The sequence below is a fragment of the Scomber scombrus genome, chromosome 22, assembly GCF_963691925.1.
Source record: "Scomber scombrus chromosome 22, fScoSco1.1, whole genome shotgun sequence".
Classification (NCBI taxonomy): Eukaryota; Metazoa; Chordata; class Actinopteri; order Scombriformes; family Scombridae; genus Scomber; species Scomber scombrus.
In genome coordinates, this window is record NC_084991.1 from 4577766 (window position 1) to 4594008 (window position 16243).

The 16243-nt window shown below is 40.7% G+C and overlaps 2 protein-coding genes across 4 annotated transcripts; one reads left to right on the forward strand and one right to left on the reverse strand.

Moving 5' to 3' along the window:
- The first annotated feature begins 1007 nt into the window (after positions 1-1007).
- cbll1 (Cbl proto-oncogene-like 1, E3 ubiquitin protein ligase) lies at positions 1008-8102 on the forward strand. Of its 3 annotated transcripts, none has more exons than XM_062444051.1 (6): positions 1008-1123; positions 3076-3240; positions 5218-5324; positions 5508-5591; positions 5682-5755; positions 6470-8102. In XM_062444051.1, the coding sequence occupies exons 1-6, from the start codon at positions 1111-1113 to the stop codon at positions 7479-7481; spliced, it is 1455 nt and encodes a 484-aa protein (XP_062300035.1). In that variant the 5' UTR covers positions 1008-1110; the 3' UTR covers positions 7482-8102. The 3 variants fall into 3 exon arrangements, with proteins under 3 accessions (XP_062300035.1, XP_062300034.1, XP_062300036.1); XM_062444050.1 differs by lacking the exon at positions 1008-1123 and adding an exon at positions 2776-2932; XM_062444052.1 differs by lacking the exon at positions 1008-1123 and adding an exon at positions 2777-2932 and having other exon boundaries at positions 3076-3222.
- A 739-nt stretch (positions 8103-8841) lies between these two features.
- LOC134004503 (chloride anion exchanger-like) lies at positions 8842-15730 on the reverse strand. The gene is made up of 19 exons (XM_062443805.1): positions 15603-15730; positions 15381-15520; positions 14354-14464; positions 13725-13885; positions 13472-13636; positions 13227-13379; positions 13025-13107; positions 12790-12937; positions 12430-12543; positions 12173-12250; positions 11830-11925; positions 11616-11722; positions 10623-10692; positions 10357-10449; positions 10162-10257; positions 9857-10078; positions 9466-9520; positions 9163-9299; positions 8842-8896 (listed from the first exon to the last, which is right to left on the reverse strand). The coding sequence occupies exons 1-19, from the start codon at positions 15728-15730 to the stop codon at positions 8876-8878; spliced, it is 2178 nt and encodes a 725-aa protein (XP_062299789.1). The 3' UTR covers positions 8842-8875.
- Between the last annotated feature and the right edge of the window lie 513 nt (positions 15731-16243).

A 16243-nucleotide genomic window follows, 5' to 3' on the forward strand; every position in this document is an offset into this window, starting at 1 on the left:
TCAGGCGAAGATCAATTTGCCAATTTTGTGCCAACTGGCACAACTGATATTAAAGATCTTTGGAGTAGGAAATGATCACGTGTTTTTGAATAAATGATTAAAATTGAGTAAATTACTCCCAAAAAATATGTTGTTTTCATTTTTTTTAAATACAAAAAAAATTCACATACTATGTAAATAAAAATACACTATCTTTTTCCCCACAGTCAAAGTCTTTTGCAGTCTCTTTTATCCTGGCATCCACTGAGGTAAAACTGTTGCTTTCCCCCCAGTCCATGACCCATACAAGATATGCTGTAATATTGTTGTCACAATTTTAAGTTATGTGCACATCGACCTACCTCTTATGTTAATGAAAACAGTTTCATTACACAAATTGTTCAGTTTAATTAAGGAAGTTTCCTCCAAATCACAATGAAACTGTTTTTTTCTTTCTATCCACTAGCCTATTTATCAATATTGAAATTTCAACCAATCCTAAAGTTTATAGAACATTTATATATTATTCCTTTCCCATTTACTCGTCTACAGAATGCCACAAAAAAATCATTTGAAATGACAAACGAAATGCTAAAATGAATTGTACAATGTGTTACATTGTATAGCAACAGGAAAATGTATATCAGCATTGCTTATGCAGATGTAAGAAGCTGGAAAAATGGCTTTGCATTTAATTAGACATCATTGATGACATCATCATCAGTTAAGCACTTTTATTATTTATCTCAGCACTGATAGACATTATCATTATGTCTGTAGAAGTCTTAAAGGTAACCTCTGTGTCACACTATGTCCCAAATTTATTTTTTCAGAACTTATTTTCTTCACTCATCTTTTCATTTCGCACCATTTTTGGTTTCCCCCTCCTCATTCCTCTCCTCGCCTTCCCTCTTTTCTCCCTTCCTCCCTCTCTTCTTTCCTCCCTTCCACTTCCCCCTCTCTTCTTTCCTCTTTCAACTTCCTCCTCTCCTCCTTCCTCATCTCTTCTTTCCTCCCTTCCACTTCCTCCTCCTCTCCTCTTCCCTCTTTCCTCCTTCCTCTCCTCCTATTCCTTCGCCTCCTTTCCTTGCCCGTCGTATCCCACAATGCATTGTGTTCACTCGCTGGATCATGGACCAAAGCGGTAAGCAAAAAGCTCACTCGGGCCGACGTTGGCAAACCTCTTATTATATTGTATCTGTTTTGCAGTAGGACTCACTTGTATCGCTATAAGAGCTGCTCATAGAGCAACACATCTCGCTCGCAGTCCGTGGTTTCGCTGCGGTGTCCTGTTATCCTGTAGAACAGCGTTGAAGCTAGCGTGGTGCGGGTTAACTGTTAGCTATGACTGGCTAGCGATCACTTGTGTGCACTAAAAGTTGTCAGAAAGCTAAGTGCTAAATGGATATAACACACAGGGCAGAAAAGCAACGATGTAACGGAGTTAATAGAGGTATGATAATGAATGGGGAACGATAGCAGTGCCTTATTACATCAATGTTTAGTAGCGTAGCGTTAGCTAACCGCAAACTGCGACTGAGTTGGGGCGCGAATGCTACCTGGATGCTAACTAAGAGCTAACTAATAACTAATGGCATGTCTTCAAGATGTTTACTGAAATGTATGAATTGAGTTATTTAACGGTGCTTAGCTTTTCTTAGCGCTAAGTTCTAAAGCCAAACGGTAAATGATATATTATATGGGGTTCTATTTGATAACATAGCTTAGCTTGATACCCAAAGTTAAGACGCTATTAGAGGTTAACTTAACATAGACTATATTAAGTCTGTATACAGCCTGTCTGTATGTATATTAGCTTGTATATAGTTTATGTAGGTTATTATGGCCTTATGTCCCTCTCAAACCCAACCGTGAGGGCTGCGGAGCTGTGCTTATCCTCCGAAACGCCCCTCCACAAACCGTCCCAGCCAAACAGCTTAATCCTAATGTTATGTTGTTTTCACCACAGTGCGTTTGCCTCGCATCTTTTCTGTAAGTCTAATTCTTAAACATCCTCAAGACATATTTTAAGAAAAGAAAATATTCTACTTTTATTGTAATATGTGTCTGTTTTTCCAAAAATAAGTGAAATTAATTTGTTAAAATCCATCAAAAGACATTTACTCTCTGCCTCCAGAATCTATAAATATTAGGGATGCACCAAATGTGAAATTATGGACCCATACAGATTTTTAACATAAGAATTTGGCTGATAACGGATATATACTGATACTGATTTTATTGTTTGTTTATTTTTGTTTTTTGATGAATTGTTTAAAGTTATTCAGCCCATTATTACACTATATTTGAATGAGCATCTTTAATAACTTTCACAAGAAATAGTTTTTTCTTGCTTCAACATCCCTTTAGCAACAATTACCAACTGAATCATTTTCTGTACTTCCATAGCTACTGCTTCTGTTGCTATTACTGTCTTGAGTTTTATCGTCAGCAGCCAATAGCCAGAACATCGGCCACTGACATCAGCGAATTGTATCTTATTTACCAATGGGCCGATGTTAGTCAACAAGGGGTATATCAGCCGATACTGATATATCGGTGCATCCCTAATAAATGTGCAAATATTGTTAATTCTAAACGTTTTCCTAATGTGTCCTATTTCAATGTGAAGTCCATTCTCCGTGTTTGTGCACTGGAGGCTTCAAGTTTCCACATCACACCGGTGTAAGTTGGAATACTGGACCAGGATTAGCTTCCAAACCAGTTTCACACGTCAAGCTTGTAGCCCCCCCCCCAAAAAAAAGAAAATCAGGTTTTCAATGAGCACAGTGAAACTCTCTACTTTCAACAGATGAGTGTGAAAACAAACTGTACATGCATCATTCTGCACAGTAAAGCTCAAACATCCAACTGTAGGGACAAGAAGAAAACCGCATTACTCAGCCAGATTTTGCACTTTCCAGAATGCTGTACTCATCATCTGCAGACAGAGGTGTGTTTGTGATAAAATATTGTTTTATCCTTTTGAGTCAGTGTCCTATATTTTGACGTGCCTCATAGAGATTCCTGTCTAACCGCAGTGTGACACCCAGAGCAGCACCGTGAGTTTACCTCTGCTACCTTCCCCCCCAACAGATAATGATCTTCAAGGAAGCGACGGCTCTGGGAGTCTGGGCGGCCCGGACGTTCGCAGACGAATCCCCATCAAGCTCATATCCAAGCAGCCGATAAGAAGCAAACCTCAGCCCCGCGCGCAGAGACCCAGCAGCAGACCATCTAAAAGTGAGGCTGGAGCTGATGGTGGGTTTGTCTCTCACAGTATAGCGTGCCCCTAAGCGTTAGGTTTCCAGTCTGCTTTTAAGCTTAAGATTACTTCATGCAGTCAAAAGAAAAAACAGGATTATAGCGTTTGTTTTTGTTGAGATAGTTAGAGATTAATCACAGAGGCTGTTTATTTTATTTTGACAGTCACAGTGTAGGTGCAGAAAACAGCAGGAGTAAGAGGTGTAATGACATGCAGCAAAGGTCATGATACTCTGAGAAACGAGGTTTAACATAAATCATTGACTCGTATTAGCAAGCAGTGTTTACATGCACTTGAGTAAGCAGCTTACAGTCAGTTTTTCTCCAGAAAGCTGATTTATTAAACCTGGTTTCCACAGGTAGATTTTACTTCCTGGAGAACACCAGTTTCTCTGACAAAGATAGATAGATAGATAGATAGAAAAATTGATTACTTAATTAAACCCTGAAGGGAGGTTAAGTTGTCATAGCAGCCAGGTGTAGTACAACACAATAAAAAAACAACAGATACAGTAAAAAACAATAAAAACAACAACAGAGAAACATAAGGTGCATCGCAGAAGTTCAGTTCACAGTTTCAGTGTGTTAAAGTGAGAGTTTGATTAAATAAGGAGCTACGTTTGAATAATAGTAAATAGATAAGGTGCCGACAAACTCACAGAGTGACAGACTTCGTAATACAATGAATTTAGTGAAATGGTATAATAATATAATAAACTATAATATAATATATATACGTTAGCAGATTTCTAATCAGCTTCTTACAAAAAGCATGTTCAAAATAACAAACTGCTGACAGAAAAGTAGTTGTAATTAGTGTAGTAATTTACAACCACCATATACAGTCATCTTATAGTTAGTTTTCATCTGCAGCCCCTTCAGTAAGTCAATATTAAAACATATAACAACACAATAACAAACAGTATAAAGCAAAAAAAAAAAAAAAAAGGGCATTTACGAAAAGGCCACACACAATAAGTAAAGTGTCCCTGTGTCTAAAATAATAGCAATAAAAGTGTGACTAAAACTAGAACAACGTAGTCCGTACATGTCTAAATAAGTCTATTAGCACCGCTCAACATTTGACTGTTAAATTCAGGCCCATTCATGCTGTGAGAAAGAGCTGTCTCTATCTCTGCGCTCTAACACACAATACACTGCGTATATAACACAAGACGAAACCAGAGAGCGAAATGGAATGCAGCACAATAAGAAATAGATTCTCTTGTTTTCTTAATCATTCAAAATCTTAATTAAAAAATAAAATTTGATTAATCAGCCGAGCCCTTGTGAGCTTTTACCATCAGGCTACCGTGGCAACCTGTTTCTAGTGTTAAACAAATATCCTGTTAAGAGTCATTCAGTGTCAGTGTCTGCCAGGGTCATAAATCTCAATGCTTTTACTGAGGCAGTCTTTCTGTTGTGCCATTGACATAACTTGATAAAACTTTTCTATTGCAATATTACAGAAACATTTTGATACTCAGTTTTTTAACATGGCATCATTTTTGCCTGGAAATATAGTAAATACTATGATTTAGACAATATAGAATGTGTAGTAAAAAAAATATCAAATATTGTAGAATATTTCAAATAGAAGTGCAACATCATCCTGTTTACATCTTTCTAACCACTGGAGGGCGCTTATGGATCGTCCATGTTGAAGTATTACTTGAAAAGTCATTTAGGCTGCTGCTGAGAAACCAGACAGACATGAAACTCTTTGATACCTAATCTCAGAGAAAGAAATATGTAAATGCATGTGAGGACAAACTTAACATTTTTATTTATTAATACTGCAAACTTGAAGTTGGAGGAAAGCTTAATGTAGACATTTTTAGTTTTTAATTTGCGGTTTTGACTTAATCTAGTGTGGGAGACCTAGTCCATCACTCATTGTACATTTGAATTACAGTTCAACAGTGTTTAAGGGGTTTGTCTGCATCATTAATACTTATCTCTTGTGCGCAACAGATAATTTTGGCTTCAAGCAGGAGGAGAGGTTCGACTGCGGCGCTAAAGCCGGAGACGTGTTTGCGACTCAGAGGAGATTCCCCCAGGCGCTGTTTTGGGATTATAAGGTAACATCAGCTGTGGAGGATCTAACAACTGTCACATTTTCACTTTGAGCACTAATACCAGGTTCATGCATACAATCAGAAATATCGTAAATGAATTAGTCTTCCATTTTTGTCCTGTGGTGTGAAGAATTGCATGCTCAGTTCGTTACCTGTTATTCTCATGTCTCGTCCCTTCCGCAACAGCTGAATTTGATCGGAGAGCGGGATGAAGTACCGATTCACTTCTGCGACAAATGCGGTCTCCCTATCCAGCTGTATGGACGGATGGTAGGTACTCTGCCCCCCTGACTTCTCTCCGCAGACATCCTGAAAAAAAACATCAATGACTAACTCCTGCTTTAACTCCTCACCTCTCAGATTCCCTGCAAACATGTTTTCTGCTACGACTGCGCTTTGCTTCACGAGAAGAAAGGAGAGAAGATGTGCCCTGGGTGAGACTTCTGAACTACTTAAATGTTTTGTAGCTTTCAGGTAGTTTTATGATAAGATGCCGTTGGAGAGGCCATGCATGCCTACTCTGAAAATACTATGATTGAACAGGAGGGGGTGAGTGGCATGCTATCAGTAGTTTATATCATCATAGTGAAATTTAACTTCTCACTTTATAATAATAGAGCACTTTTCTGAACTCATGTTACAAATTGCTACACACAGCTAATTAAATTAAAACCAGCTGGTCATGCAAAGCAGCACAATTAAAAACAAGCCAATCATAAAACAGTTATATTAAGACTGAGAAAAGTGCAAATAGGCAATGAATCAGTAAGATTCATCAAATCAGTGATCCAAGTAAAGGCTTGTCGATAAAAGTATGTTTTTATACTGTATATTGTCACGTCTTGTCATCTAGTAATTAGTATCACAAATGTTTTTTTGTTTTTTAATGTATTTACTGAACTTGGTGTAGCATTATTTTGCTAAAAGGTGCATTTAGCTTTGAGCAATAAGATGAGAAAAACCTTTACCGATTCGATAAGAGGACATTTGAGTGTAAGCAATAAAAAAGCAAGATGTTTAATTTAACATAAGAATAAAAAATAAACAAGATCAAGTCGACCTCAGACTGTGTAAGTAGCAGCAAGTCAGTGTAGTATAGTCTGATTTGTGGTGTTTGTGTGACTGATGTTGTGTGTATGTGTGTTCAGTCTGACCCTGTACAACTGCACAGACCCGGTGCAGCGTATCGAGCAGTGCCAGCGCGGTTCCCTCTACATGTGCAGCGTGGTGCCGGGATGCAAGCGCACATACCTGTCCCAGCGTGACCTGCAGGCCCACGTCAACCACCGCCACATGAGGGCAGCTAAGTCCTCGGCCGGCCGCCAGGAGCCCGTGCACCTGCCCCCATCGTCCGAGGTCCCCGACCGGTTCCGCGTGCCTCCGCCTCACTTAGCCAAGAACCACGTCCACCTGCCCAACCCGCTCCAGCACGGCAGCCACGACCCCTACAGCCAGCCACCGCCGCCGAGCGCCCACGACGCCCCGCCCCCGAACTCGGCTCACGGGCCCGACCCGTTCCGCATCACGCTGACGACACGCAAGCACAGCAACCTCATCACGGTGCCCATCCAGGACGACTCCTCCGCTTCCTCCCGGGAGCCCCTCTCTGGCGGACCCTCTCAGCCCCCTCACCATCACCCTGGGGACTATCCCGGCCAGCCACCTGTGGTGTCCCACTCTCACCACATGATGGCGCCACCGCAGCAGCACTTCGGACCCCCACCTCCCCCACCCCCACCCATCAACCACCCCATGCAACATCCTCCCCAGGCCTCTGGGACACCTCACATGGTGTACAACCAAGCCCCTCCTCCCCCCATGTCCACAGCCCCCCCACCAATCACTCCACCGCCTGGGCACATCATGGGTCAGATGCCCCCTTACATGAACCACCCACCACCAGGACCTCCACCGCAACACAGCGGACCCCCCGTCAACGCCCCCCCTCCCCATCACTACAACCCCAATTCCATGCAGCAGTTCTCCGAAGACCAGGGCACCCTCAGCCCTCCGTTCAGCCAGCCAGGAGGGCTCAGTCCCGGGATGTGGCCTGCTCCAAGAGGGCCGCCACCCCCGCGGATGCAGGGACCCCCTCCACAGGGCCAGATGCCAGGGCCCCACCACCCAGATCAGGGCCGCTACCGGCCGTATTATCAGTAAACTGCCAACTGAACGGAGGAGAACCAGTCTGCCACATTCTGTTCATACCACTTGTCTGCATAATGTGATGGTGAGCCTCAGGGTAACAGGATGTAGGATTTTTGATTTTGATAAAAAAAAAAAAACTGCCCCGAAGCAAATGTGTATGTGGTGCACATTTTAGTTAACTGTACTGAACTTCCCGCTCAACATACGATAGACTTGGAGAAGAGCAGGAATGTCCTTTTTTTTTTTTTTTAATAGCTTATGGTAAATATTTCTGTATATACGTCAGCTGACTTCACGCATATTACTGTACATTGAAAGACGTTAACTATGTCTAAATAAATTTTTAACAACAAGTTCGCATCTCATCTTTGTTTGATATGAAGACTGATGAAGGATCACCTCACAGGAGGATTTAAAGGACGTGAGTTTATTTTGGTAATTAAAACAGGTTTTATGAAAGGAGACAAGTGGCAGTAATTAAGTGTGTCTGTGTAGCAGTAACCTATTCTTGGAACTTGCTGTCATTTCTCATTTCTGAATTTGTTGTAGCTGAATGTTTAAATCCCTCTGGGTTGATTGCATGATGTGATGCCCTTTTTCTGGGTGTTTAAGAAAGAACCTTCCTTGACTTAATGCAGATCTCATTTGAATAAATAATGTCCATTGTTATTAAGGAGACATTTTTTCATTGTGATTTTTTTTTTTTTAATGTGCTTCTTCCAGCTGAGGTCTGGGAAGTCAATACTGCCACAGTTACATCTGTAGTATTTCTTCTTGTGTGTCTTTGTCAGTTTGCTTTTCACTGAATTTCAGACATTAATGCACAACATGCTTTGTACTAAAAAAATACATTACATTCTGTCTGGTGTATGAAACACTATGGGAGCTAGTGTCTTGTTTATGAAGGATTATCTAATACGTTTGGAGCTTGTTTGTCTTCTTCGGGTCCTTTTATTATTCACAACACTTTGAAAGTCTGGTTAGAAAATGGTTATTGTCTTTTCAAACCTCGGTCTGTGTTTCCATGTTGGGAGTCCAGTAACCGACCTCACTCATGTCAGAAAACCTTACCCTGTCAGCCATGGACAGACATTTACTTTTTTTTTTATCGAAGTCTAGTATTGTCCTGCAGATGTAACACCTTTTGCTACACAAAATGCTGTCACACTTAATTTCAGCTTAAAATATGGTGCGTTTATTTTAAAAAAGAAACGGGTACAGTAGTGTAACACAAGTGTCATGACAACAAAGACTGGTTCATCTACATTGAAATCACATGAAATGAACAGAGTTATAAAAAAAAAACCAGCATCTCAAAACCAATGTATTTTTAGCAGTAAAGCTCTTGAAGTGGCTTTACGGTGAAATGGTCTGTAGGTGAATAATGGTTCTTGTAGACAGTTCCTCTACACTTTGGTATTTTCCAACTTAAAAAAGAAAAAAAGTGTTAGCAGTGAAGTAAAAAGAGTAAAGCATCAATACTGCTTAAGATAACCTTTATAGATTAACAATAATTGATTGCCTGTAAACCCAGTTCAGATATGCAGTGACCCACTTCGGATTCTGCTTTCATGACATCCTCAATTGACAGAATCCTGATCCTGATGTAATTTCTTTCTTTCATATTCCGTCATACCAACCCTGACAAGTCATAATGATGTATAACCTACAAGTACTCTTAACTTTTCCTTACCACATAGCCTTCACTTTTGTGGCCCTTGTGTTTTTCCAGCACATGCAGCATAGCGTCATGAAGGGTCGGGAAGAACATGGATGTCAGGATCTCATCGTCAAAGAACATACAGCTGTGTAGCTTCTCCAGGATGTAGGCTGTGAACCAGTGTGAATGGTTAAAGGACTGTATTTACTGTATATACGTGCTTGACGACCTGCATGAGCAGAGCAGCAACCAGGCACGCGGAGGTCACGTTTCACCTCGTGTGGTCATTACTCATTCTTGGATCTGGTGCTTTGAAGAAAAGCTGATGAAACTCACCGTCACATGACACGATGTAAACGTCCACATCAACACGGACAAACTCTTTGAGTGTCTGTGGAGGTAAGCGGCAGTAAACAGTAGGTTTTAATTATATGGACGTTATAGAACTAATAATACAGAACAAAGATGTCTCATCTGGAGTTTCTTATTCATTGTTTTAAAATGTCCAGCTTTCAGAAACTAACTCAGGGCTTATTTGTTAGGAAAGGATAATAAAAGAAGAAGGTTGATTCCAAACTTCTAACATGGCATCAAGGTAAGAAACACCATTGACCACGTAGTCCTATTTCGGGAGAAAACTGTGTGGATGTCCCAGAACTAAAACCTTGTGTAATGTTTACCCATTACTGATGTGGGACCTTAGTTTAAGTCTGAAAGTCTTTTTTACCATTTTAAGCCCCTTCATAGCAGAGATGTCCAGGAAGGAGACAGCAGAGAAGTCCAGGATCAAGCTGTGAAGATCCACTCTGGGAACACTGACGTTTGCGGGAAGCTCAGCATTCCAGTTCATCCTGAAAGGAAGGTCCTTGAGGTCAGTGGGCTGGGCCAACTCCTCTTTGTTCATGTAAGATCCATCGGTTGTTCGGCTGAATAAATCCATCATGCCTTTCTGTATGAAATATGTAGTGAAAGAAGACTTTTAGAAAAGCTCCTTCTTCTTCTTCAGCTTGTTGTAATTTGTAGTAGTCTTACCTCTGTAATGTCACCACCCTGTTCCTTTAACAGTTTCTTGATTTTCCTGACAGCCTTGTTCCTCTTCCTCAAAACCCTCAGAGGGTTAAATCCAACCTGGAACGACAATGCGTTGAGATGATGTTAGCTAACGTCTGATTTATTCCAAGAGAAAGGCTAACTGAGGCAGAAGAGAGAGATGTGTCGTATACATACAGCTTCTAGAAGCTTGTCCCTGAAGAACTCAATATTTGCGAAGAAAATAGGCGAGGGTATTCTGAAGATTTTTACTCCCTTTGGTTCAAATATCTGAAATGGAAGCAATCGCATTAAAACAAACAGGATTCAGTGGACCGGACCGTTGTGACACTTTTTTGTGAGTTAGTATACCAAAAGATGAAAAGCACCAATCCAGATGGACATAAAAGAAACTTTGAAAAAAATGGTTACAACAGTAGATTATGCAACTTAACAATACTTACATGGAGGTAATCTTTACGATCTTTATAGAGGTCGGTCCCTTGGATGTTAGCCAGGATAGAACAGCGGGGGCTAAAAAGACACAAACAGAACAGGTCAGCTTCTAGACATCCTGAGCCAGTTACAGCTAGTTTTTGCTGTAAGCTGATATAAAGTTATCATCCTTCATGATTTTTCATTTTTAAGATGCACATTTAATCCACGTTGCTTGATCACATTTTGACTTTATCACTGGATAAACTATATGCGGTCATTTTGGTTAGATTGTTCACTCCATGGGAGCTTTACCATTGTTATAACCAGAAACTTGCTATAAAACTCTGCAAAGTTGAATGGAGCTGCAGAGTCGCTGATAGTTCTCTACATCACTACAAAGGGACACCTATTTCTGTAAAATATTGATTATAGTCACTTCACACCTTTATATGTCCAAAGGGCCTGTGAGCAAAACAGCACACTTTTACTTGTTCATTCACACTTTCAAGATAAGATAAGATAAGATTTTATTGTCATTGTACAGTCACCTATACAACGACATTGGGACAAAAGAGTCAACTTAAAGAACAATAAATCCAATTTTTATGATTTCATGGTGTACAATTAGACTATATTTGAAGAGGTCACTGGTTAACTCATCATGTGCTATGATTCAGTTTTTAGCTTGAGTCTTTATTGGAACACAAAACTCCCCAAAAACCAAGAAAAAGACAAGTGACTTTCTAGAGACCATATAAGTGTAGAGGTCTTTTTAGCCTATTTAAACAGGAGTCAGAAAGCACAACTGTCATTAATAACCTTCTAAATCTCTGTTATATGAAATTGGCTCAGTGAACCGTGACAGTGTGACAGTGGGACTTTGAAACTGAAGCAGCTATATTGGAATTCGGCCATCGTTCATTTCAATATTTACACTTTTGCTTTTCCTACTACTATGACACGTCAACATGACTGAAAACCGCCGCATTAGCTCTATCGATGTTGGCTGGCATACTTACAATTGAGTCCTGAAGACAACTGTGAGCAGCTCCACCCCTAAACCCACCGCCAGACCAAGATCCAGTCCCAGCAGGATGGAACCCAGACACGTTCCCACCCACACCACCTGCAGACAAACAAACACTGTAAGACAATACAGACCAGGCCAAATACGTAACCGAAGACATTTTTTGAATACATAGTAGTTTTGGCAGTAGACTATAGGACATTTACACATTCTGTTTTGTCCCTCCTCCACAGGTACAGGATTTCTGTAAACTGCATCAACATGCCCTTCAGGTTGACGATGACCAAGGCACCCAGCACAGACTGCAATCAAAACAAAAAGTGTAAGAAAAAAATATACCATTAGACTTATTGACATACAATGTATCTGTTGCTATCACCCATACAGAATATGAATCATCATGACACCAAATTTCATATATATACATACAGTACCAGTCAATGGTTTGGACACACTCTCTCATTCAAGGGAAATGGAAGGTGTGTCCAAACTTTTGATTGGAAATGTGCCACTTCCTGTTGAACACATCATCAGACAACACACTCTCACCCTAGGAAGCGGCTCCAGCAGGAACCCGAGTGCCACGGTTACAATCATCGCCATCAAGGCTGATATCAACCCTGCAATCTGCATTTGTAAAAAAAAAAGGTTAATGTTTCATTTTAAGATGCCACTGAAAGCAATGAGTGTAATATAAACGGGATTGTAAAATGAGACAATATACAGTATATCTGTAGTGTATTGTTCCCTGTAAGAGATTAAGGATGTAGATCCATATTGTAATTGGCGAGGTCGGTTTTTCGAACCTGTGTTTTCCCTCCTGAGCTCTCCTGCACGGCCGTCCTGGAGAGCGCTGTGCTGGCCGCGAACGACTTGAAGCTTGCGCCAAATATGTTGCTAACCCCAAATGCAATGAGCTCCTACATGAAAAAGACGGAATAATGAAAAGTGAACTTAACAATAAAGAGTTTATCTTTGTTTAAATGCTACTTGTTTTTGACCTATGCCGCAAAAAAGCTCACACCCAACCTTGAGATAAAAGCAATATTCAGTCTAACTTTATATCTTCATAGCCCCTGTCTTACTCTCATATTCACTTAGTATCAGTAACCAATTAACTCTATTTCTGCTATCAGAGCCAGACAGTGTTGTTACATGGAACTCACCTGGTTGCCATCAATGGTGTAATCATGTTTGATAGAGTAGACTTTGGCCACGGAGTAGGCAACGGCAAACCCCACTATGGCTACAGGAAAGGCCTCCACAACACTTTCCTGGAAAACCTCCACACTGGGCGCAATGGGAGTCTCATACCTGAAGGCAACACAAGGATCTGAATACCTGACAAACCCAACTTGTTTTTAGTGTGTCATTTATTGATGTAGAGAGCTTGAAACTTACCCACTAACCATTTTGCCAATGACATCAACGTCATATATCTTCTCAAAGTTGAAGCCGTAAGACACCCCGCAAGCTATGATAGTCTAAGAACAGAAAAGACACCTTAAAGTATTTGAGCAACATTGAAAACGACTTTGACCATTGACAGCTGCTGGATATGTTATACTCGGAAGAACTGAGGTAATGAAAAGTCATTACTCACCACAATAACTTCTATAGGGATGGGCACTGGCAGCTTGGCTTTGTATTTGTCACTCAGCTCCTTCGCTATGAACACCACCAGCATGATCACTATCGACATCACCAGGTCGCAGATGTTGGTGGAGGTGATTTGGACAAAGATCTTCTCCAGTGTCTGCGTAGAAAGAGCAGACACTTCACTCAAACATTGTGAACATGATACAATATTAAAAGTTGGTATAGTTGGTTGTATCTACCTGGACTTACATATATAATAGAAAGTGGACCACTGATGCCTGGAACAGTCAACCCCAGCACAAACTTGAGCTGGGACACCAGGATGTGGATGGCAGCTGCTGTGGTGAAGCCAGACACCAGAGTGTCAGACAGGTACACAACTATAAAGCCCACCTGCAGGACACCCATGGCAAGCTGCACGGGAGAGGAAAGTGAAGAGATTAGCTCGGTAAAGCAAGGAACGTTTAAAATGCTCTTCCCGATCATAGGGAGTCAAATCTACCTGGAAAATCCCCATGAGGAAGGTGACAGAGGAGGCCACCAGAACCCTCTGCTGGTCGTGGGTCAGACCCTCAAATTCTGTGATGTTGGCCGGTGGTCCTTCATCTGGCACCAGGCGGGTCACCACAGCTCCCACCATCAGGCTCAGGACTGGGAAGGAGCCTGCAGGAAGGTGGGTGTGGAGGGGTGAGAAGACGCTGTTTAACCAAATTACACCCCATCCTATCTCCTCTTGATCATCATCAATAACTTTTTCACACTAGACTCTTCAAGTGTTGTGTTTATGCTCCATGACAGAAGGCTTGTTTTACTTGGGGACAGTTGGGCACATATTGAATGGTAAAAAGAAGAAATTAAGACTTTTGTCCCATAGCATGATTCATTTTATTGGGGGGGGGGGGGGGGTCCTCAGATGTTAATTGAGAGTTGTAACTTGAATTTATATCAATTTAAATCTGAACACTCTGGCAGATATACTATGTATATATAATGGAAGAATGGAAGAATGATGGAAGAATTACTTGTTAACATTACTTTGTTTTAGGAAGTCAAATGACTAAGTCGCTTTACTTATTATGCAGAAAAAACAAAGTAAAGATTTGACAGGGACTCTCTTTTTGCATGACGTACCTACAGATATGTGTCTTGACGTTCCGAGGAAGAAGTAGGTGAGCATGGGGAAGAAAGCCGTGAAGAGGCCGTAGCTCGGAGGCAGCGAGGCCAGCAGAGAGAAGGCAAGTCCTGAGTGAGACCACAGCAAAAAATAACACTACTGAAAAAAATGTCCTGTCATGCTTTCAGGATGAAGATTTAATGGGTATTAATAGAAAAAAATAACGTCTAAATTTAGGTACATTTCTAATAAGGCTGCATATAAGGACAAAACAAGCTTTAGATGATGGCTGCTAAGTTATTAGAAAAAGTTAATTCTGGGGGAGAAATGCAGCATCATATACATCATGTATTAACAGCTGATGAACCAGTATTGGCCCAAATATCAATAAAACCATGATGGTTTTACTAGAACCTGGTATCAGTTGAAAATGGAATACTCTTATCGTACCATAAACCCCCTTTTTCTTCGGAAAGCATTGTAAACTGCATTGTCTTTAATGCTCTCTTATCCCACCTTATGTCCTCCAAAACCTGGCCAATTTTGGTATACGGTATAAATTATCACTCAATTCTGTGTTAGACCTTTTTTACCAACTTCATTCCAACTTATTACCACAGGTTTAACACATATTTTTTGGAAATTATGGTCAAGTATTTACAAGTATTTTGCAGATTCCAGATCATACAGAGGATACAGGAAGTGTAAATACTCTGTGGACACATTGGCACATTCCACTTGATACTGAAAAAGTATTGCGATATGATACCAAGCCCTTGTTGTGACATAGCGTTCCTTACACACAGTCCAGTCACCTGTTAATGAAGTTAATATGCAACGAATTACATTCAATGGCAACATTGATTTTTCCAGTAAGAGATAAAGCAATAAAGATGTGAAGATCGTACAGTGCAGGAACAGTCATATGGTGGAAGGAAGACATCATTTTATATTAATAGTGAATGGTGTTAGTTGCCTGGAATGCATTTATAATTTGGGGAATTTGGAGACACAGAATCAAGCTCTTCCTGTCCTGCTCCTCACCTTGCATGATGGCCACCAGTCCAGTGCTGACTCCGGACAGCACATCACCCAGCAGCCACTCTTTGACCCTGTAGGTCCTCATCCAGCCAATGATGGGGAGAAAAGAGAGTACCGCATTCTTGGCACGCTTTGAGTCACAGCTGTATGAAACACAGATAAAGCTTCTGTACAGCGATGTCTGTCTGTAAAGTTTACAACTGGAGGATTTTTAAAAGAACTTACGTCAAGTACTGTTTAACATGGTCCAGGGAGGTTTTGTGCAGCCTGTAGATTTTCTCATGATCTTCTGCAAAGCTATCCTCAGAGTACACAGGTCTGTCCACCACATACTGCTTCCTCAAAGTCACCATCCTCACACCTCCAGGAATCAGTATAATGTGAAAGGTTCTGGAGAATAGATCCTTTAAAGAGCCTTTGCCTTTGTTTGACCAGACCGGTACATGAATCTGTGCGTGTCTAATCTGTGATCTGAGATCAATCTCATCACAGCTTCTATTTTGTCTTCACTCTAACCAATCATTAACACAAGCAGGTAGATTTATGATCCATTGTCTTATATCAATGTAACTTTCTGTCATGTTGTTGAGACATGAGGGAAGTTTGCACATCTCGTCTCTTTGAAAGCAGGGCTGCAACTAATGACTATCGCCACTATTGATACTGATACCTTTCGAAATTAATAGTTTAATTATTAGGTCTATAAAATCTCCATCACATCGAGTCCAAAATAGTATATTTAAATTGCCAGTTTTGTCTGACCAGTGGTCGATAACTCCACCAAGAAAACTCCAAATCATTAATATATGAAATGCTGGAACTAGAGCACATTTGGTGCTTTTGCTTAAAAAATTACTAACAGAATT

Excerpts from the sequence above, each read along its gene's own strand:
- cbll1 (XM_062444050.1), top strand. The coding sequence starts at position 2,905 with ATGCTGTACTCATCATCTGCAGACAGAG. Across the intron at positions 5,325-5,507 it reads CGCTGTTTTGGGATTATAAG|CTGAATTTGATCGGAGAGCG; the intron begins GTAACATCAGCT and ends CTTCCGCAACAG. Across the intron at positions 5,592-5,681 it reads TCCAGCTGTATGGACGGATG|ATTCCCTGCAAACATGTTTT; the intron begins GTAGGTACTCTG and ends CTCACCTCTCAG.
- LOC134004503 (XM_062443805.1), bottom strand. The coding sequence starts at position 15,730 with ATGGTGACTTTGAGGAAGCAGTATGTGGTGGACAGACCTGTGTACTCT. Across the intron at positions 15,521-15,602 it reads CATGTTAAACAGTACTTGAC|CTGTGACTCAAAGCGTGCCA; the intron begins GTAAGTTCTTTT and ends TGTTTCATACAG. Across the intron at positions 9,521-9,856 it reads CTATGAAGGGGCTTAAAATG|ACACTCAAAGAGTTTGTCCG; the intron begins GTAAAAAAGACT and ends TTACCTCCACAG.